The sequence below is a fragment of the Musca domestica genome, unplaced genomic scaffold (genome assembly GCF_030504385.1).
Source record: "Musca domestica strain aabys unplaced genomic scaffold, Musca_domestica.polishedcontigs.V.1.1 153, whole genome shotgun sequence".
Lineage (NCBI taxonomy): Eukaryota > Metazoa > Arthropoda > Insecta > Diptera > Muscidae > Musca > Musca domestica.
Window position 1 is genome coordinate 739358 of NW_026712211.1, and position 22095 is coordinate 761452.

Consider the following 22095-nt stretch of genomic DNA (forward strand, 5'->3'; position numbering starts at 1 on the left):
CCAGAAGGAATAGTCTACCATCTCTACCATCTTTATAACAGATCGGAATCGGATGTTAATTTCGCGTTTTATGAGCTGCATGCATATTCAAAATTTTGACTCTTTGTGGGAGAGGTACCAGCAGAAGTGGACCGATACATTCCATCTTCACAGCAGAGCTTGTTTTAGTAGAAGTAATGGGGTGTGTAAAATATGAAGAGAACTGGATGCTTATTTCGGATTTTATGATCGTTTTGGCTATTCAAAACTTCGACCCTTTGTGGGGGAGGTATGAGAACAAATGGTCCCATCTCTACCATATTTGTAACATTTCTTGTTTTTTATAGAAATATTGAGATATGCCAAGTCTGAATGGAAGTGGATGTTTTATGAGTTTCATGGATATTCAAACTTCTAGCCCTTTGTGGGAGAGGTACCAGAAGGAGTGGGTCGATATATCTCTTTTTCTTAGCAGATTTTTTGTTAGTAAAAATAAGGGGATGGGTGAAATATGAGGAGAACCTTAAGCTTATTTCGGATTTTATGATCGTTTTGGTTATTCAAAACGTTGACCCTTTTGTGGGGGAGGTACCAGTGTTGATAGAAATATTGAGATGTCCTAAGTGTGAATGGAATCAGATATTAAGTTCTTGTCATATGAGCTTCATGGATATTCAAGACGTTGACCATTTGTGGGGGTGGTACCAGAAAGAGTGGACCAATATATGCCATCTTCATACCAGACTTTTGGTTAATAAAAATATTGTGAAGTGTGCAATTTGATATTATATATATTATAAGAGTTATAATTATTCAAAATTTTGATATTCTGTGGGGGAGGTAGTTGATGAATGGATCGATATTGTCCATTTTCGCACCTAGCACTGATGAAATTATTTGCAAATTTGAAGCAAAATCGGATTATTGTTTCTCTTTCTGTGCAGTAATATTTTTTTTTATTTTTTTGAAAATCTTACCGGAAGCAGTGGGCCGCTATTTCCCATCTCCGAAGTCGATCTACCCTTTATAATAATATTACGACGTATCAACTTTGAACCAAATCGGATATTCCCCTCCCGTACCAGCCAGACAGACGGACGGTCGTCGCTAGATCGACTCCAAATGTCCTGAAATGGATTTTATCCAAAGAGGCCTGAGGTCTATGATGAGGTGCGTTTTGGCCGTATTCAGTGATATACAGGTTTAGATAAAAAACTGCAACAAAGTCAAACGGCATAATTTTTACATTTTTTTTTCTAAATTTTATTGAATGAAAGCAAATAGCATCAAATTTTAGAATAAGTTTAGATTTGTTCGAATTGGTCACCTTTAGCACGAATTATGGCCTTCAAATGGCCAATGAAACCATTTTTTGGCCCATTTTCGGCGAAGCGCCTGCTTAAGGTTTTTTTTAGTGTCAACCTTGGTTTCCAAAATACTCCAGACACAATAGCTCAACGGATCGGTATCCGGAGATTTTGGTGGCCATTGTACGCTGGAAATGAAGCGATGAACCTCATTTTGTAATCATTCTTGGGTGGCGCGTGCTGAATGCGATGGTGCTGAGTCCTGTTGGAATGTCCGAGGTCTGCGGCCAAAATGTTTGCGTAGCCTAGGATTTAATACACCCTCCACAATAATAATCGATAATATTCGGCATTTATTCTGATGCCACGGTCGATTAATACGAGCGAAGGGGGACCATAGGCTGTTATGGTGGCCCACACCATCACCATGGCCGACGCTTGAGTTCTGGTGGCCAACCGAGTAAACACGATCATTTTGTTTGTTTACAAACTGCTGGACAACGAATGTTTTCTCATCGGAGAAAACCAAATTGGCAGTTCACCACTTTCGACCAAGCGAAGCAACTCTTTAGCTCTTTTGAGTCTATTTTCTTGAATTAAATCTTGAATTTTTTGGAATTTCAATGGCTTTACCCCGAGCTCATTTTTCAATATTTGCCGAATGGAATATTGCGATATGTTCAGCTCACGAGCCATATTTCGCCACTGCGACGCGAGTTTTTATCAAGTCGCTTCTTTACTTTTCCAACCATTTCTGCTGATGATTTTCTTGTGTTTTTTTTCCGTCCTCTTCCTTGATCACGGTAACAAGGATCACGGTAACAAGCGATGGTACGAGGCACAAAATATTTATTTACATTTAAATGCTGGAGTTCTCTAACGATACCCACTTGTGGTTTTCCAGCCAAATATAAAGAAATCACACTATTCCGCATGAATTCCATCACGAATAACTTTTTTCTATAAAATTCTCACCAAATTGCTTTTGTACGCTTGTAAATAATATAATGAGCTGTCACTGGAATAATTTAACAGCTGTCGGACGAGTGGCTTAGAAATGACAACAGTCTGCGGTTGGTTCCAGTTTTTTCATCTCACCCTGTATACCCTCTCTAGCCATATGGCTGAGGTTATAAAAATTACCTAAATTTCCCTTTTTTGACTCGCCTAAGAGTTGATATTTTAACGAAAAAATAATCCTGGTGTTGTTATTAAAAAAAAATGCACGGATTCCAATGAATCTTAATGGGGAAATTTCTAATAAAATAAGTTCCGGCTCTATTTCCCCCAGAAAATGGATCACTTTCCAATAATTTTGGGTTTTGAAAATGACTCGAAGTTATCCTTTCCCAACTTTAGCCTTAACGTCTAAAAGTATTATGTCAGCAATTAATTCTCAGGAATTTGACCCAGATGGATGACCTAGTTAACAAATTTACTTTCCGAATTTATTTATAATTAAATATCCTCCCCTACACCCACCTTATTACTTAGTCGTTTATATCCCCTCCTTTGCAAATACTTCCTTAGAATTGTAATCTATTGAAAATTTATTTAATTCAATTATTTTCCGTTTCCGCAAACCCAAAAAGGACTCAAAAGCAAATTATGTGGTTTCAAATGATGCTGGCACTGACAAAGACATTAGCTACCGGATATTAAGGAAAATTTTCAAACTCTTCAAAAATCCCCAAAATTAAAAGGAAACTTGACTTATTCAGTTGGCTCAGATTTGAAATGTAACATATTATCCCAGAATACGAACCTCAATTAACCTGACCATTAAAGAGAAAACTTAAACTGAAATTATCAGCAGCAGTCTTTGGAATTTCCTTAAACATTAAATCAAGCCACAAGGTTTTCGGAGAAATTCCTTGGGTCCACAAATACTTCGAACGTTAACAAATATCCCTACGCAAACACACACACACACATTCGCACGAAAGTTTATTTATCTTAGACATTAACACACAAATGACAAAGGACTAAATGGTTATACAAAATACTTCAGAGCACATACTTAACAAACTGATTTACTCACACACGTATTGTTTATCCACACACACACACATAGTAAACCCTTCATAGGACAACGGATATGCATAGGTGATGGACTCCAATTTCCAAAAGACGATGATGACAAAGAAATAGAACTACTTGAAGAATAGTTTGTGAATTAGTGTTACAGAAGTTCAAGTGGAAATGGCAAGTCATTGACCCCAAAATTCCTGCCAACATCCAACCAACAAACCATACGACCGACCGACCGACATTGCCATTAAGTGTGATTAACTAAAAGCTTCTAACCAAAATTAAGAAAATGTTTGATTTTCAGGATTTCATTTTACAAACAAAACAAATACCGATGTAATGCTATTAGCTTTACAAAGGTAGGGAGGGGGAAAGGGAAACAAAGATATCAATTAGTGACTATTTGGGAAATGAATTCGAAAGGATGTTGAGAATCAGGAAATGAAGAATTTAATTACTTTAGGTCTTTAAGAAAATTCAAGTAAATGCTTTAATTAAGAGAATTTAAAGAGGCTAAACGATTTAAACTGGGAAAAAAGTGAAATGATCCTCAGCAAAAACTTGGGAGATCTTTGAGCCGAATAACCCATTTGAAGGTCGTGTAAAAAATTAACTTATAAATTACGAGTAGGTTGAAAGTAATGGGGATTTCCTAAAAATATACGAAGGAAAAGAAGTTATTTTTTTCATATCAAGTATTGAGTTATATTGGCACTGAGAGTGCGTACCCCACTACAAAACCGAAGGTTGTTATTTTGAGATTCGGGCAAATGAAGCAAAAAACAGGTTATAATGTATCAGACGATTTTGCCGAGGGATGTTCCAATGTTAGAATATTTCGATATACTTTGACTTCTCTTATGATTAATCAAACTGTTGATCCCCTATGGAGTAGGTTCCGATGAAATGGGTAAATATATGGTCCGTTTCGTATCACAATATAATATAAATATTGCGACGTGCCGGGCTTGGACTATCCTGGTGATATCTTCACTCTATATGAGATATGTGATAATTTTTAGACACTGTCACCCTTTGTGGGTGAGGTATCAGAAGGGGTTGGCAGATATCTTCACAACAGATCTGGCAAGAGCAAAATGTTTGGATGTGTAAAATTTCAGAGAGTAGGATGATTATTTCGAACTTATGAACGATGTGTTTTTTTAAAATCTCGAACCCTATATGGGGGAGGTACTAGAAGGAGTGACCCGATATATCCATCTTCACAGCAGATCTTGTGGTAGCAAAATAATGGGATGTGGGAAATATGAAGTGAACCGGATGCTTATTTCGTACATAATAATCTCTTTGGTGATTCGAAACTTTGACCCTTGGTGGAGGGTATCAAGAGGGAATGATCCGATTTCTGCTTTCTTTATAAATGATCTTGTGTTATCGCAATTGTTGAGATGTGTGAAATATAAAGAGAACCGGATGCCTACTTCGGATTTTATGATCATTTTGGTTATTCAAACCTTTGACCCTTTGTGTGGGAGGTAACAGATAAAGTGGTCCGATCTCTACCATCTCCACAGCAGATCTTGAGATAGAAGATGTGTTAAACATGAAGAGAACCGGATGCATATTTCAGATTTTAAATTCGTTTTGATTTGTGGGGGAGATTCCAGAAGGAATGGTCCAATCTCTACCATCTTTATAACAGATCTTGTGCTGATAGAAATATTGAGATGTCTGAATAGAATCGAATGTTAATTTCGTGTTCTATAAGCTCCATGGATATTCAAAGTTATGACCCTTTGTGGGGAGGTACAAGAAGGAATGACCCGATATCTACCATCTTCACAGCAGATATTGAGATAGTAGAAATAATAGGATGCGTAAAATATGAAGAGAATTGGATGCATTTTTCGGATTTTATAATCGTTTTGGTTGCTCAAAACTTTGACCCTTTGTGGGGGAGATTCCAGAAGGAATGGCCCAATCTCTACCATCTTTATAACAGATCTTGTGCTGATAGAAATATTGAGATGTGCCAAGTCTGAATAGAATCGAATGTTAATTTCGTGTTCTATAAGCTCCATGGATATTCAAAGTTTTGACCCTTTGTGGGGGAGGTACAAGAAGGAATGATACGATATCTACCATGTTCACAGCAGATTTTGAGATGGTATAAATATTAGGATATGTGAAATATGAAGAGAACCCGATGCATATTTCGGATTTTATAATTGTTTTGGTTATTCCAAACTTTGACCCTTTGTGGGGAGGTACCAGAAGCAATGGTCTGATCTCTACCATCTTTATAACAGATCTTGTGTTGATGGAAATATTGAGATTTGCCAAGTCTGAAAAGAATCGGACGTTAATTTCGCGTTTTATGAGCTTCATGGATATTCCAAATTTTGACCCTTTGTGGGGGAGGTGCCAGAAGGAATGATCCGATCTCTTCCATCTTCCCATCAGATCTTGGGATAGTAGAAATAATAGTAGGTGTAAAATATGAAGATAACCGGATGCATTTTCGGATCTTATAATCGTTTAGGTTATTCAAAATTGTGGGGGAGGTACCAGAGGGAATGGCCCGAACTATACCATCTTTATAACAGATCTTGTGTTGATGGAAATATACAGATGTGCCGAGTCTGAATAGAGTCGGATTTTAATTTCAGGTTTTATGAGCTTCATGAATGTTCAAAAGTTTAACCCTTTGTGGGGGTGCTACCAGAAAGAGCGGACCAATATATTACATCTTCACACTAAACCTTTGGTAAATAAAAATATTGTGAGGTGTGTAATTTGAAGGCAATCGGACGCTTACATCATCATTTCATATCATTCGAAATGTTGACCCTTAGTGTGGGAGGTACTTGATGCAGCTATCCATTTCCACCCTTGACCTAGCGCTCATGAAAATATTAGAATTTGCTAAATTAGAGCAAAATCGAATTATCCTTTCTCTTTCTGTGCAGTAACTATTTTCTTTGAAAACGGTGACCAAAAGGAAAGGACCGATGTTGCCCATCTCCGCACTCGATCTAAGTTTGAGAATAATATTACGATGTACCAAGTTTGGATCAAATCGGATACTCTCTTCAAGAGTTATGCACCAGCCAGACAGACGAACGGACAGACATCGCTAAATCGACTCCAATGTCCTGAAACAGATTTGGTCCAAAGAGACCTAGGGTTTTAAACTGTTTTTTCGATGAGACACTTTTTGGCCGTATCAAATGATATATACCTTCTGTGGTCATATGGCTGAGGGTATAAAAATGTCACTCCCAAAAATTTCAGTTCACAGTCTTTTGAAGAGTATTTTCCATCTTATCCATAAAATATTTTCAATTTATGGCCTAAGATATTCACAACTTCGTAGCAATACAAGATGTTTATTCACGTTATACATTTAAATTGAAATTTGATTTCGTTCAAAACCACTCATTTTAAATTCCCTTCATATACCCCTCATGCACTCCCGCACTCCCACACACACCAACACAAAGTCCATAATTGAATAATAACTCATGCCATTATGAACATTTTAATTTTCTTATTGCTTAATGATTTACCCCCCGGAAAGGCAAATAGCTTTTGGCCCAAAGCGTAACCGCTAATCACGTTCGAGTCACCATCGTTATTAGGATCATTCAATTAATTTTAGCCTGTGAAAGTAACAGCTGACTTCGTTGCGCGACAACGAGGAATTTGGGGTAGCAAGTTTGCTGGCTGCCATGAATTTGGCCAACCAACATCAGGCCTAATGCGGACAATGGCATCATTTGGCGAAATTTGCCAACCGTTTTGGCTAGCATTTTTTTCTTCGGCACAATAATAACGACAATGTAACAGCGAAATTTTGCGCCCCAAAGGCAAATGCAGTGAACTTTAATGGCTGAGCTACAGGGGAAGGATATTGAAATTGTGTTTTGCTACAATTCTCCAAGTTTAGAAACTGTGAACAAGTTGTTGCCAGATTCCAACTCACAGCAATGAAGCAACCGCACACACAAAAAATAGAAACAACAACAACAATTCTGTTCTTTCTACTCACTTACCTACAACAATTTCCAATTAACCACAAAATTTATAATTGAAAACTTTTGTTGTTTGCATTCGGCAGCGTTCATTGCCAAGGAAAAACATTGATGTTCAATGATGTTCCTTCCAATTTTTTGTTGCTTTTGGTTTTTTTATTTTCAATTTTTTCTTTTTTTTTTTTTGGAAGCAATAAAAGTTGTAGTTCCACAAAAGAAAAAAAAAACACTTTTTGGTTAAACGTTTTTTCACCATCTCCTCTTCCGAAGCATATAGTTATGTATATGTGTGTGTCCACAACGAAACTTTGGCCCAATAAGCAAAAGTTATGCTGTTTGTTTTTTAATTTTTAATTTCAAACAGTTTTATTAATTGAAATTTGCTAATTTGTGGAGAGTTCAAAAGTTTTTCGCCCATCTCAAAAATCAAATACATTAAAAATTATTCTGACAAGTTTTTGTTTTTTTGTTTAAACATTGAAGTGGTCTGGGAAGAAATTTTTGTGTGGGGGCATGTCATAAAAACATGTTGATGGTGTTTAACTAATACTCAAGGCATGAAAGTTGTGAGTTGTTGTTCGGCTATTTGAAACTTAGAAAAAATATGGAAAAATTCTAGATCAACAAAATTATTTTGACAGTTGAAAGAAAAATTTCCATGATATCGATGAAAAAATGTTGACTTACATTCGCAAAGTAGTCTAAATAAAGAAGTAAGTTTTTCCCTCTCCCACGTTTTTGACATTTTCGGATTAAAATTGTTTGGAATCTGTGTATTTAAGGTATAAACTGATGTAAACTTTCAAAAACCCGATTGACGTTTCTTCTTTTGTATACCCTCCACTTTGGAAAGGAGGGTATTCGTCATAGACCCCATAATAATCATAATCAGCATAAAATTCTAAGTGGATTTAACGATTTCCGTCTGACCGTATGTCTGACGTAGAGCTGCAAAATTTGGTAGAAATATTTGTGTTGTGTCTGGGATGGTTGGTATTGAAAATGAGAAATATAGCGCCATTAAGCGGTACATCCGGATATTCGGTATTTTGATGATTTTTGCCATATTTTTCCACGGATTTGTCCGAAAATTGGTATTTGTAAGTCTTATTGAATTCTAGCTCCGGTGGTGGAACATTGTAGGTCCACGTTTTGGTATAGCCCACATATTCGGTGTTTTAATTATTTTTACCACATTCTTCAACGGATTTGTCTAAAAGTTGATATTTTTAGTTCGCAATGGGTTCTCTATCCGGGGCGGAACATAGTAAGTATAGGTCCACGTGTAGATCGTTTTGGTATATGGGGGCTATATAACGGTACCTTGATTATTTCGGTAATTTGATTTTTGCCAGAGTTTTTTACGGATTTGTCTAAAAATTGGCATTAGTAGTTTCCTAATAGAAAATTTACGTCAATGTTTTCCTAAGCGCACATTTACCCACTAAATTGTTTCAAATTTGGTATTTAAGAAGATTTGGTAGATGACAATCCTTGGAGTATAAAATTTTCTATAGATGTTCCCGTTTTGGTATGGTCCCCGTGTAAGAGGTACACCGTTGAATTCAGATACTTTTATATAAACATGCTCTCTTTCCCGAACATTTTTAACAAAACTTCATTTAGAAAAAGAAAAGAAAGCTCTATTTCGAGTAGATCTATGAAGAAAACATAGATTCAATTTTTCTTTGTTCAATTTTTCTTCAATTTTTCGTTTTATATAGAAAGAGTCAAAAGAAGGAATATCTCACACAAAATTACCCTATTTTTCTCGGAATAAGACATTTATCTAGGTTAACCAGTATTTAAGAAAAATTTATTAAAAATGTATTAAAAATTAAAGTTATGTGTTTATGTTTTTTACTGCTAATAAAAAAAATAACAAAAACCACGCAAGTGTAAGATTTGGATATGAAAATATAAGATTATGTAACTGTTGAGATGGATAATATCTGCTTAAATTCTTAAAACAAAAATGTTTTTTCGTTTTCCCTTAACACTAAAACCAAGAACAAAAAAATTGCTCGAAATGTTGTACGCCACTGCGTATGATCATCACATGTAGTTGACATTATTTATACGCCCCAAATAACTTAAATTTCAGTGCATGATTTTTAATAATATCATTTTTCTTTTCTTTTTCAGCACTATCGTGGCTCCCTGAAATCCCTCAATACGGGTATTGTTACTCTGCTAAATTATGGCAAACATGTACCACCGGCCGTATCACATGTAACACTGGCCCATGAAATTGGCCATAATTTTGGATCACCGGTAAGTGAAATAAACTATAGCAGGATTATAAATTTTTTTATAACAATTTAAAAAGTATCAGTCGGTATTGGCGACAGCTGTATAACCTCAACCAGTGTTTGTTTATTAAAATATATTTAGATATTATTGATATTTTTCAAATTGTTGCCCTTCAAGGGAGAGGCATCGAAGGACTAGGACAATATTGTTTTGTGGGGGAGGAGGAGTTAGCCAATACATTCCATATTCATATCAGACCTCTGGTTGGGATAAATATTTACCTAAACCAAGTTAAGAAAGATTCGTTAAATATTGAAAATAGTTTTCCTATGTGCGGGAGTTACCCGAAGGCGTGCGCTGATATCTACCATCCCCACCCAGATCGTGCGCTAGTTAAAATATTGGAATGTGTGAAATTTGAAGATAGTCTGAAGTTTCTTTCACATTTTATGATCGTTTGATTTTATGAAAATCGGATACTTAATTTGGATTTTATTTCAAATGTTGACCCGTTGTGGGTAACAGATTTTGTGTTAATAGAAATATTGAAATATGTCGAGTTTGAAAGGAATTTGATGCTCATTTCGCGTTTTACGAGAAATTGAGATGTGTGAAATTTGATGGGAATTAGATGTTTATTTCGGATTTTATGAGAGACATAATTATTCATTTAGACCCGCTGTGGGGGAGGTACCAGAAAGAGTGGACACACCAGATCTAGCATTGATAAAAATATTAGGATGTATGAAATTTGAAGACAATCGGACTCTTCCTAATATATAAGAGTTATAATTGGGAGAGGTACTTAATGAACTGGTCCGATATTGTCCATTTTCGTACCTGACATAGCAATGACAAAAATATTGGGATTTGTAAAACATGAACGAAATTGAATTATCCTTTCTTGTTCTATAAGATAAATTATTTTCTATAAAAGTTTTCAGCTTTTGTGTGGGAGGTACCAGAAGGAGTGGACCGATATTACCCATCTCCGAACTCGATATAAGTTTAGGAATAATGTTACGATTTACCAAGTTTGGATCAAATCAGACAGACAGACGGACATCCTCACATCTAAAAAAACATCAAAAATATCCCTTTGGTGACTCCTATTGTTATCAAGCCACATTATATCTAAAATTTTAGTATTTAAAGAAATCTTATTCCGAAAATTACAAAAAAAAAATGGAAAGGGGGGAACTCCCCCTTACTAAGGTTACTTTCCTACGTAAAATGTTAATATGCCAATATTTTTCTATACCTTACAAAACCATGTGCTGGGGATGTTATAAGTTTAATCGGGCCAAAAAGATGTACACGGTATCGATAATGGAATAGAAGCCTATTTTGAGGGAGATGATCGCAAAATATTAAGAGGTTTAGATGGGCTAGGCATTGGAAATGAAAACGAAACGCAGGCAGTCACTCGAAGTCGATTTCAATTAGATATCCCTAAAACTCGGATCTTTCTTTTGCCTAGTCATGGTATACAGCCCATTCCGGCGAAGCGCTTGCTGGGGCGATCGACTCTTTGTTATTTTTTTTTTGTGCCAAACTTGCTTTCCAAAATACTGCGGACAAAATAGTCCAACGGATTGGTGTCCGGAGATTTTGGTGGCCATTGTGCGCTGGAAATGAAGCGAGGATCCTCATTTTGTAACCATTCTTGGTTAGCGCGTGCTGAGTCCTTTTGGAATGTCCCAGGTCTGCGGCCAAAATGTTTGCGTGCCAAGGCTTTAATATACACTCCAGAATATTTTCGTGATAATATTCGGAATTTGTTCTGATGGCATGGTCGATTAATACGAATGGAGAGCGACCATCGGCTGTTATGGTGGCCCACACCATCACCATGGCCGGCGCTTGAGTTCCGGTGGCCAACCGAAGGTGCACATTTTCAGCTGACCTCTTTGGCAAGTAAATACGATAATTTTGTTTGTTTACAAACTGTTGGACAACGAATGTTTCTCATCGGAGAAAACCAAATTCGACAGTTCACCACTTTCGACCAAGCGAAACAACTCTTTAGCTCTTTTGAGTCTATTTTGTTTTCTTGCACTTTTTGGAATTTCAGTGGCTCCATTTCCAATATTTGCCGAATGGAATATTTCGATATGTTCAGCTCACGAGCTATTTTTCGGCCACTGCGACGCGGGTTTTGATCAAGTCGCCTCTTTACTTTTCAAACCATTTCTGCTGGTGTTGGTGTTTTCTTCCGTTCACTTCCTAAATGTTCACTTCCATCACGAATAACTTTTTTTCTGGAAAATTCTCACCAAAATGCTTTTGTACACTTGTAAACAATATAATGAGCTGTCACTGGAATAATTTTAACAGCTGTCGGACGAGTGGCTTAGAAATGACAGCAGTCTGAAGTTGGTTGCAGTTTTTTCATTTCACCCTGAATATTTGAAATCTATGGTGTCCTGAAATCAAATTTGACCAGTAGTTAAATCAATTTTTTAATTACGATTGGCATGGAATCTGTTTGCAGGAGCTCCCACCATAATATTTCTGATGTTCACAATACTCATCAACAATTCGAAAAATTTTTGCTCCCCCCAAACAATTTCTCTATCTCGGTAATCTATATTTTTATTTTATGTCTCTTAGACATCCTGATACTTTATTTAAAGCGGACAACCCCATTTTTATTTTCATACCCCAAAAATTACTTTCATTTTAATTTTACCCAACAAAAAATACATGACAACATCCCTCCCAAACAAATAGACTCCCATTACAGTTCATATGTTCGTTTCGCCCAAAACCATGATCTGCAAATGTAACAATACAACGTAGTATTTAACAAAATGTAGCGGCAACAATGCATTTCGAATGGAAAGGATGTGGCAAATTCCGCACAGACACCGACTATACGCGATAACGTTTAAATAGGTGTCTGCCAGGAAGGTTACTGTTTTGCTTTTTCTCCTCCGCATATACATACATATGTACATTTTTGTGTGCATGTAGATCTCTCTGTGTGAGTCTGCGATTTTGGTAGAATGAATGTGGAATGCACTTAATGCAATTAGTTACAGTTCGTCGCGTTAGCATGAAATTCTCTCTTTTTCGTTGAACTTTTTAACTATGGCGTCGAGAGGAACTTGATTTTCCTGTGTATATGATATATATGCTGTGTATTCCTTTTAAAATTGTGTGCATGTGTGTGAGTGTGTGTGTGTGTGGAAATATAGTAAGTTAGCAAACATACGTTTCTGTATAAAGTTTTCTACGCTGTGTTTTTCATGTCTGTTCGTTGTGGGTGTTAGTATAGTCATGACACCAATACATGTATGTGTATGGTGGGCGATTTTTTCACACTCTCGCTCTCTCTCCATGGAAAGAAAAAAAGGAAGCCATACTCATATACAGATTATACAGTCGGATACACTTTCATGCACTCATTTATAACAATAGACTCTAAAGATACCGCACTTTCTTGCCAAGGATAGTAAATTAATGTTAGGGTGTTTCAATTAGGGAAATTTTGCATGCAAATGGTATGTTTGAGATATATTGGAGGATTATGTTCCTATTATTATTTTTTTTTTTTTTTTTGTTTTTTTTTCGACTTTGAAATAGATTACAGCAAATTGGGCCGAAATTAACTTTTTGGAGTCTTCAGCTAAAAAATATGAAGCTTTGAAATAACCAACCTCGGTCCTTTTGGCTTATTATACCCTTAGCCATATGGCTAGGTATTTGATACGCCCAAAACGTGATTCATCGAAAAAACAGTCTTAGACCCTAGGTCTCTTTGAACCAAATCCGTTTCAGGAAATTTGTAGACGATCTAGCGATGTCCGTCGGTTTAACTGTCAGGCTGACTAGTGCTCACGATAACTCTCGAAAGGAGTATACGATTTAGTCCAAACTTATAATATTATTTTCAAACTTATTCGGACATAGGCAATATCGGTACAATCCTTCTGACATAAAATATTTTACTGCACAGAAAGAGAAAGGATAATTTTGCAAATACTAATGTTTGCATCAGTGCTAGGTCAGTTCCAAAAATGGACAATATAGGTCCACTGCACCAAATACCTCCCACACAAAAATTTGGAATAATTATAACTCTTTTAAAATGTTGTGTAAGATTCAGATTGTCTTCAAATTACACACATCACAATATTGATATTAGCCTAAGATCTGGTGTGAAGATGGAATATATCGAATCACTCCTTCGGGTATCTCCCTCACAGATGGTCAAAATTTTAAATAATCATGAAGATCGTAAAACGCGAAATTAACATCCGATTCCATTCATACTTAGTAAGTCTCAATGTTTCTATCTAGACAATATCTGCTATAAAGATGGTAGAGATCGGACAATTCATTCTGGTACCTCCCCACAAATGATCAAAATTTTGAACAACACAAACAATTATAAAATCCGAAATAAGCATCAGGTTCACTTCATACTTCACACATCCCATTATTTCTATTAACACAAGATCTGATGTGAAGATGGGATATATCGGTCCACTCCTCCAGGTACCTCCCGCACAAAGGGTATACATTTTGAATATCCATAAAGCTCATAAAACTCGAAATTAACAGCCGATTTCATTTCAGACTTGGCACATATCAATATTTCCATTAAGACAAGATCTGCTATAAAGATGGTAGAGATCGGACAATTCATTCTGGTACCTCCCCACAGAAGATCAACATTTTAAATAACACAAACAATTATAAAATCCGAAATAAGCATCCTGTTCTCCCGTTATTTCTACTAACACAAAATCGGCTATGAAGATGGAATATATCGGTCCACTCCATCTGCTTCCATTCAGACCTGGCACATCTCAATATTTCTATCAACACAAGATCTGTTATAAAAATGAAAGAGATCGGACAATTCCTTCTGGTACCTCCCCCAGAAAGGGTCAAAGTTTTGATTAACCAAAACGATCAAAAAATCCGAAATAAGCATCTTCATATTTTACACATCCCATTATTTTTGCTAACACAAGATCTGCTGTGAATATGGAATATATCGGTCCACTCCATCTGCTACCTCCCCCACAAAGAGACGGAATTTTGAATAAGCATGAAGCTCATAAAACACGAAATTAACATCCGATTCCATTCAGACTTGGCACATGTCAATATTTCCATCAACACAAGATCTGTTATAATTATGGTAGAGATCGGACCATTCCTTCTGGCACCTCCCAAAGGGTCAAAGTTTTAAATAACCCATGCAATTATAAAATCCGAAATAAGCATCCGATTCTCCTCATATTTTACACATCCCATTATTTCTACTAACACAAGATCTGCTATCTCCCCCACAAAGGGTCAAAATTGTGAATAAGCACGAAGCTCATAAAACACGAAATTAACATCCGATTCCATTCAGACTTTTCACATCTCAATATTTCTATCAACACAAGATCCATTATAAAGATCGTAGAAATCGGACAATTTTTTCTGGTATCTCCCACACAAATGGTCAAAATTCTGAATAAACAAAACGATTATAAAATCTGTAATAAGCATCCGGTCGTCTTCATATTTTTCACATCCCATTATTTCTACTAATACAAAATCTGCTACGAAGATGGGATATATCATTCCACTCGTTCTGATACCTCCCCACAAAGGGTCGGAATTTTGAATAAGCATGAAGCTCATAAAACACGAACTTAACATCCGATTCTATTCAGACTTAGTACATCTCAATACTATCAATCAACACAAGATAAGTTAAAAATATGTTAGAGATCGGACCATTTCTTCGGGTACCTCTCCCACAAGTATATCTGCGAACGCCTTCTGGTATCTCACCCACAAAGGGTCACAATTTTCAATATTTTTATCTGTCATAACTTGTGAAACAATAACATATATCTGGTACCTCACGCACATTTTAACATTTTCTAAAAATTATCATATATAAATGGAAGGAAGTAGTCGTCAAAACCTGGCACGTCACAATATTTATATCATATTTATTTAGGTCCAATGCGAAATGGACAATATTGGTCCATTTCTCCCGAACCTACTCCATAGAGGGTCAACAATTTGAATAATCAAAGCAGAAGTCAAAATATATTTAATTAATCGAACATTGGCTGAGAGAATACATCTGTCGGCAAAACCGACTGATACTGAAACTTGGTTTCAATTACTTATAAATTTAAATATCAAAGTTCACTCGCGAGTATCACAAGTTCTACAATATTTTTCCAATATTTTTTAAAAAAAATCTCATTAGCCAACCACCCCATTAAAATTGATTTCCATTTCCACTGAAAATCTATCCAACCTAAACTTCTTCATTTCGCAAAGTACTCGAGTTTCCCTTTTTTTGCCTGGGTGTTTTCATCTTAAGAGATTGTTGTTATTTTCCTAGAGCATATCAAAAGCTTTAGCGTGCTTAAGCGTATTCTGCTTTCGCATCGCTTCAATGATATAATCATTACGCTTTCTTGTTATACGCTTGCGGTACTTGGAATTTCCTTTAATCATCGATTAAATTGTAACAAGGACAAATTACATTTTAAGTTATTGCGTTTCCATGTCGGTTGCAATGCAGCGTGGCAGACGTTGCATAGGGTTTGAATGAAGTTACATATGTATGCGTTGTGTGTGTGTGTGTGCGTTAAAGAAAATGAAGATACATGTCAAATGTGTATTTTTCATGCGGGTTTTCAGTCGAAAATTGGTAATTATCAAATTAATGTTTGTTGATTTAATTACACGCATGAATTGTGCAACAGATATATCAATTAGAATATTTCAAATTTAGATGAAGCGTATATTTTAGCAAATTTACCAATGTGCTCACACAGATTGTTATTCCAAATGTTGATTTTTTCATAAAAATTGTGCTCTGTAACACAAAAAAATCTAATTAAAGGAAAAACTCAGCAGATTTTTAATGTAGAGCTAAAAATTGGAACTCGTGCATAGGCGTTTTAATAGTTTACATTGCAATGTAACCTAAATGTAGGGAAAAAGTCCCTACTCCTCCATAATTTTTGAAATTTTCGAATTAATCCGTCCATTTTTGATTTACCAGTAAACATCATAAATTTTGAGTTTTGCCTTGTTAAGGCGAAGATCATATGTTTTATGATTTATGTGTTTGTTTTCTCTTTCGAGACGAGCTTAATGATCAGGAATTTGCAGTGAAAAGGAAAGCCAGATAGACACTATCACACACTCACCACTATGCGACGCGTTTCGCCGTTGGTTAAGCGGCTCATCAGGCATATTTGGTGTGGATGATGGCTTACAAGGGCCGTTCTCTGGAAAGTAGTATATATTTCGAACTTATTGCAAATTAGCATATGCGAATTATACACTAGAAACTCTCCAGGTTCGACTCAAGTTCTATTGGCAGATCTTTTTCACAGCAAAGTTTTGTTTTTGTAGTGATGGATTTTTTGTCCACAACAACTACATTGCTTCGAATGCATACACTTGTTTTAGTGCTGCTTTAGGAAGACGGGTTAATGGCTCTGAACGTAGAGACGGCAACTTCTAGTTGGCTGCACACCGAGGTCCGCGGTTCAAATCCCACAGCCAGGTTTATAAAAATCCTTTTTTTATTTTTTACAAATTTAGAATATTTTCGCTAAAATTTTTATTATATGTATTTTATATTTTAATAATATTTTTCTTTAAAATCTGGTTCACGTTTAGGTACTGCTCTTATATATATATTCCCTGTTATATTATATTCCCTGCTTATAGCGATTGCGAAGATCTTGCCCATATATTTTATCAGAAAATGGTCCTACATGGCCCATTATCAATACCAAAAGTCCTGCAGACTAGTACACATTTGAGTAAAATTTTATCAACCTACTTCATTTCGTTCGGAAGCTTGAGTTATTTCCACAGACGGACAAACGGACGGGGATTGATAAATCGACACAGAATTTTATGCTGATGAAGAATATATATACTTTGTCGGGTCAAACTTTTAAAATTTCGAGGTGTTACAAACGGAATGACAAACTAAATATACCCTCCATAATATGGTGGAGAGTATATAGAAACCGTAATGAAAGGTCAAAATTCGAGCGGTCCGGACTATATGATATTCAGTGGAGTTACCAGTAACAATAAACAAAGTGCGAATTCGAGAAGGATTATTTTAAAATAAAGTTAAAAAAAGATCAAGTTCTTCCGGGCCGAACTACCAATACTTTCCACTACAAAAATCGTGAACAAATATGACTAAAATGTCGAATATTGGGAGGTACCCTTATATGATGGCCGTTATAGGAAAACTTGATCGAATATATACAGGGTGAGATGAAAAAAATGTTTAAAAAAAATGTTAAAAAGTTATTCGTGATGGAATTCAAGCGTTATAATGTGATTTCTTTATATTTGGCTGGAAAGCCACAAGTGGCTATCGTTAGAGCACTCCATCATTTAAATGTGAATAAATCTTTTGTGTCTCGTACCATCGCTCGTTACCGTGATACTGGAAGCGTAGCCCGACGTCAAGGAAGTGGACGGAAGAAAACAGCAACTTCAGCAGAAATGGTTCGAAAGGTAAAGAGCTGGCTTGATCGTAACCCTCGTCGCAGTGGCCGAAAAATGGCTCGTGAGCTAAACATATCGCAATATTCCATTCGGCAAATAATGAAAAATGAGTTCGGGGTTAAGCCATTGAAATTCAAAATAGTGCAAGAACTTACACCGCAACAGAAAGAAAATTGACTCAAAAGAGTTGCTTCGCTTTGCCGAAAGTTGTGAACTGCCGAATTTGGTTTTCTCCGATGGGAAAACATTCGTTGTCCAGCAGTTTGTAAACCAACAAAATGATCGTGTTTACTTGCCAAAGAGGTCAGCTGAACATGTGCACCTTCGGTTGGCCACCAGAACTCAAGCGCCGGCCATAGTGATGGTGTGGGCCGCCATAACAGCGGATGTTCGCTCTCCCCAGAGTAAATGCCGAATATTATCGCGAAAATATTCTGGAGGGTGATTTTTAAGCCTAGGGCACGCAAACATTTTGGCCGCAGACATTAGACATTCCAACAGGACTCAGCACCATCGCACTCAGCACGCGCCACCCAAGAATGATTACAAAATGAGGTTCCTCGCTCCATTTCCAGCTCACAATAACCACCAAAATCTCCGGATACCAATCCGTTGAACTATTGTGTCTGGAGTATTTTAGAAAGCATGGTTGGCACTAAAAAATACTAAAGTGTCGAACACATCAAGCAAGTGTTTCGCTTGGAGGGGGCCAAAATACCGCAGAGCAACTTTCGGGCTGCGTGTGAAGGTTTCATTGGCCGTTTGAAGGCCATAATTCTTACCAATTCCAACAAATCTAAACTTATTCTAAAATTTGATGCTAATTCCGACATTTTTTGCTTTCATTCAATAAAATTTAAAAAAAAAAAGTGAAAATTAGTAGAAAAATTTATTTTGTGGAGGAAGATATAAAAAGTGTTCGGCAAGAATAGAATCTTCTCGATTTCGAACGAATTTATCTACCACTCAAAAACGGGCGACATCAAAAAATTTAGTTTGCTCTATTTTTTTTGCTCCTTGGAGCGCCCCCACTCGAATTCGAGTGAGTTTCACTCTTTGTCCAAATTCGGGAGAATTTTTCAGAGGTCTGATTATATCTAAACTTGGGCCAATGCTCACCAATTTTAAAAAAGTTTTGTCCTTGGGCAAAACATATGATTTGTGGAAAAACTCTCAATCGGACGCCCTGTACATTACTTCCAAAAATACGATATGGTTCTATGAAGATCCTAAATAGGACCAATGGGTATATTTCGTCACACATGTCATACAATTCAACATTTCGGGCAAAAAAAGCTGGATATCATCTCACGGTAGCCCTCATCATTCGTTACTATTCGCAGCATAATTAAAGATGTACGGTCCAAAGATGGCATCAGCCTCAAACAGCACTCAACTGTTATGGAGGCATGGTAGCTTTTCCAATCCTTCTGTCTGATCTTCACTACAAAATCGACAATTCGGCTTAGTATCGTACTAACTGAGCCAACAATTATTTTCGTCTCCAAACACAATTTTTTTTATAAAAAGTTGATCTTTGGCCAAATTTTTAAGAGCCCATTTAATAAAAATTCTACGTAAGCACCGATTTTAATAAAATTTGTCAATATATTTTTTGATCAAATTCCGTCACCCATTCCAAATCTCATTGGAATCGAACATACATATCGTGTTTGGTGCATCAAATAAACGATATATGTATGGGAGCTATATCCAAATCTGAACCGATTTCAATACAATTTGCAAATTTATTTTGGTACCAAATTCCGTCATTCTTTCGAAATATCTATGGAATCGGACATACATCAAATACATGAAATCGGCCGAAAATATATATTGGAGATATATTCAAATCTGAACCGATTTCAATATAATTTTGCAAATTTATTCTTGTTTCAAATTCCGTAACGCATTCTAGATTTGGAGACTGTATCTGTAATCGATCAATAGATATGTGCATATAACATCTAAATTTTTGGGAGGTACCTCCTATTCTGACGCTATATCTCCGAGAGTAGATATTTAATAGGTTTGGAAAAAATCGAATTTAGTCCTTCGAGAACACCTATTTCCGACGCTCGTATAAGGCTCTTAATATAAACTGATCTTTATTATTTGGTCTTAGTTTAACACATATCTAAAGGGATGGAGGTTCTTTATATAGCAATAGCTATATATTTCTCTACACGCATTGACAATCAACAAATTAACTTAAATTTTCCCCACTCTTCTCTACTTTCAGCACGATCCCGAACAGTGTACCCCGGGCGGCGAAGATGGCAATTTCATAATGTTTGCTCGTGCCACATCGGGAGACAAGAAGAATAACAACAAATTCTCTCCCTGCTCACTGAAGTCCATTGAACCGGTTCTGAATGCCAAGGCTCGTAGCACAAAGGGTTGCTTTACCGAACCGCAATCGTCGATTTGTGGCAATGGCGTTGTAGAACCTGGTGAACAATGCGATTGCGGTTGGGAAGAGGATTGTAAAGATTCTTGTTGCTTTCCCATGTCACGCCATCCGCGCAACGATGAGAAGCCCTGCACGCTGACGCCGAAGGCGATGTGCAGTCCCTCGCAAGGTCCCTGCTGTACGGGCGATTGTAAACTTAAGTATGGTGATAAGTGCAGAGACGACAACGGCTGTCGGGATCCCAGTTTCTGTGATGGTCACATGCCTCAGTGTCCGCCATCGGTCAATAAGCCGAACAAGACAATATGTAACAAGGAATTCGTTTGCTATATGGGTGAATGTACGGGTAGTATTTGTTTAGCCTATGGTCTGGAATCGTGTCAATGTATTCCGGGGCCCAAAGATGACAAGATCAAATCATGTGAATTGTGCTGTAAGCTGCCTGGGGAGGATAATCCATGTCGCAGTTCCTTTGAATGGAATGAACCACCATTTGATGTACCCGATATGTATGCCAAACCTGGAACACCCTGTAATGATTATAATGGGTAAGTTTTTCTGTTTATACGTAGATGTAGAAGAGAGAGGAAGAGTGAGGCGAAAAGTGTAATGGCAAATATGTCACAGTTTGTGGTTTTGTGTTTCATGATAGTGGTTTTAGATAATACTCAAGTATGCATGCATCTATGTGTGTGTGTGAGTGTGTGTAAGTGTGTCTACATGCACACACACACACACAGTGCACTTGACCACCAGTGTGTCTATGTCAAGTGTCAAATCTTTTAAAATGACCACATCCATTACCAAATTGTTCACCAAACAATAGTGAGAGGTTTGCTTCCTCTTTTCACCGCACCGCACTGCACCGCACACAGACAGACACTTCTTCGTAGTGCGTTATGCATGACATCACTTGGATTTTGATGAAATGTGGGACAATGGTGAAACTACATTTTGAAAAGATGAAAGGAAATATGTGTTTCTAAAGAGGGCAAATGAGAACAAATATTTTGAATTCGAGATTAAAGAATGTCAAACAGGGCTTCCGAATTCGATGCAGTACATTTCAAGATAAAACATTTTTGAAGGTGTTTATATTGAGTGTCCCTTACAAAGACTTTGTTTCTGATTTCAGAATTATGTAATTTTTGTAAGTTCCATGTAACTACTGACAGTGGAAAAATTTGAACCCTTTGGGAGCGAGGTACCAGAAGGGGTTAGCAGATATATATCACCTTCACAACAGATATTGTTTTAGCAAAAATGTTTGTATGTGTGAAATTTGAAGAGAGTTGGATGCCAATTTCGCTTTTTTAAGCATTTGTTTCTAAAAATCTTAAACCCTATGTGGGGGAGGTAGCGGAAGAAATGGTCCGATCTCTACCATTTTTATAAGAGATCTTGTGCTCATAGAAATATTGGGATGTACCAACTCTATATGGAATCGGCTGTTAACTTTGCGTTTTCTTCAAGGATAATCAAAATTTTGACCCTTTTGCGAGGAGGTACCACAAAGAGAGGACCGATATATCCCATTTTCACAGCAAATATTGTGTTAGTAAAAATAATGGGATATGTGAAATATGAATAGAACCGT

General features: G+C 36.6%; 1 protein-coding gene across 1 annotated transcript in view; it reads left to right on the forward strand.

Moving 5' to 3' along the window:
* LOC131801326 (uncharacterized) overlaps nucleotides 1-22095 on the forward strand; it is a 103892-nt gene that overhangs the window by 67202 nt on the left and 14595 nt on the right. The window contains exons 7-8 of the mRNA XM_059119875.1: nucleotides 9458-9586; nucleotides 20328-21046. Coding sequence (XP_058975858.1) covers nucleotides 9458-9586; nucleotides 20328-21046 — 848 coding nt within the window. The remainder of the gene's footprint in view (nucleotides 1-9457; nucleotides 9587-20327; nucleotides 21047-22095) is intronic.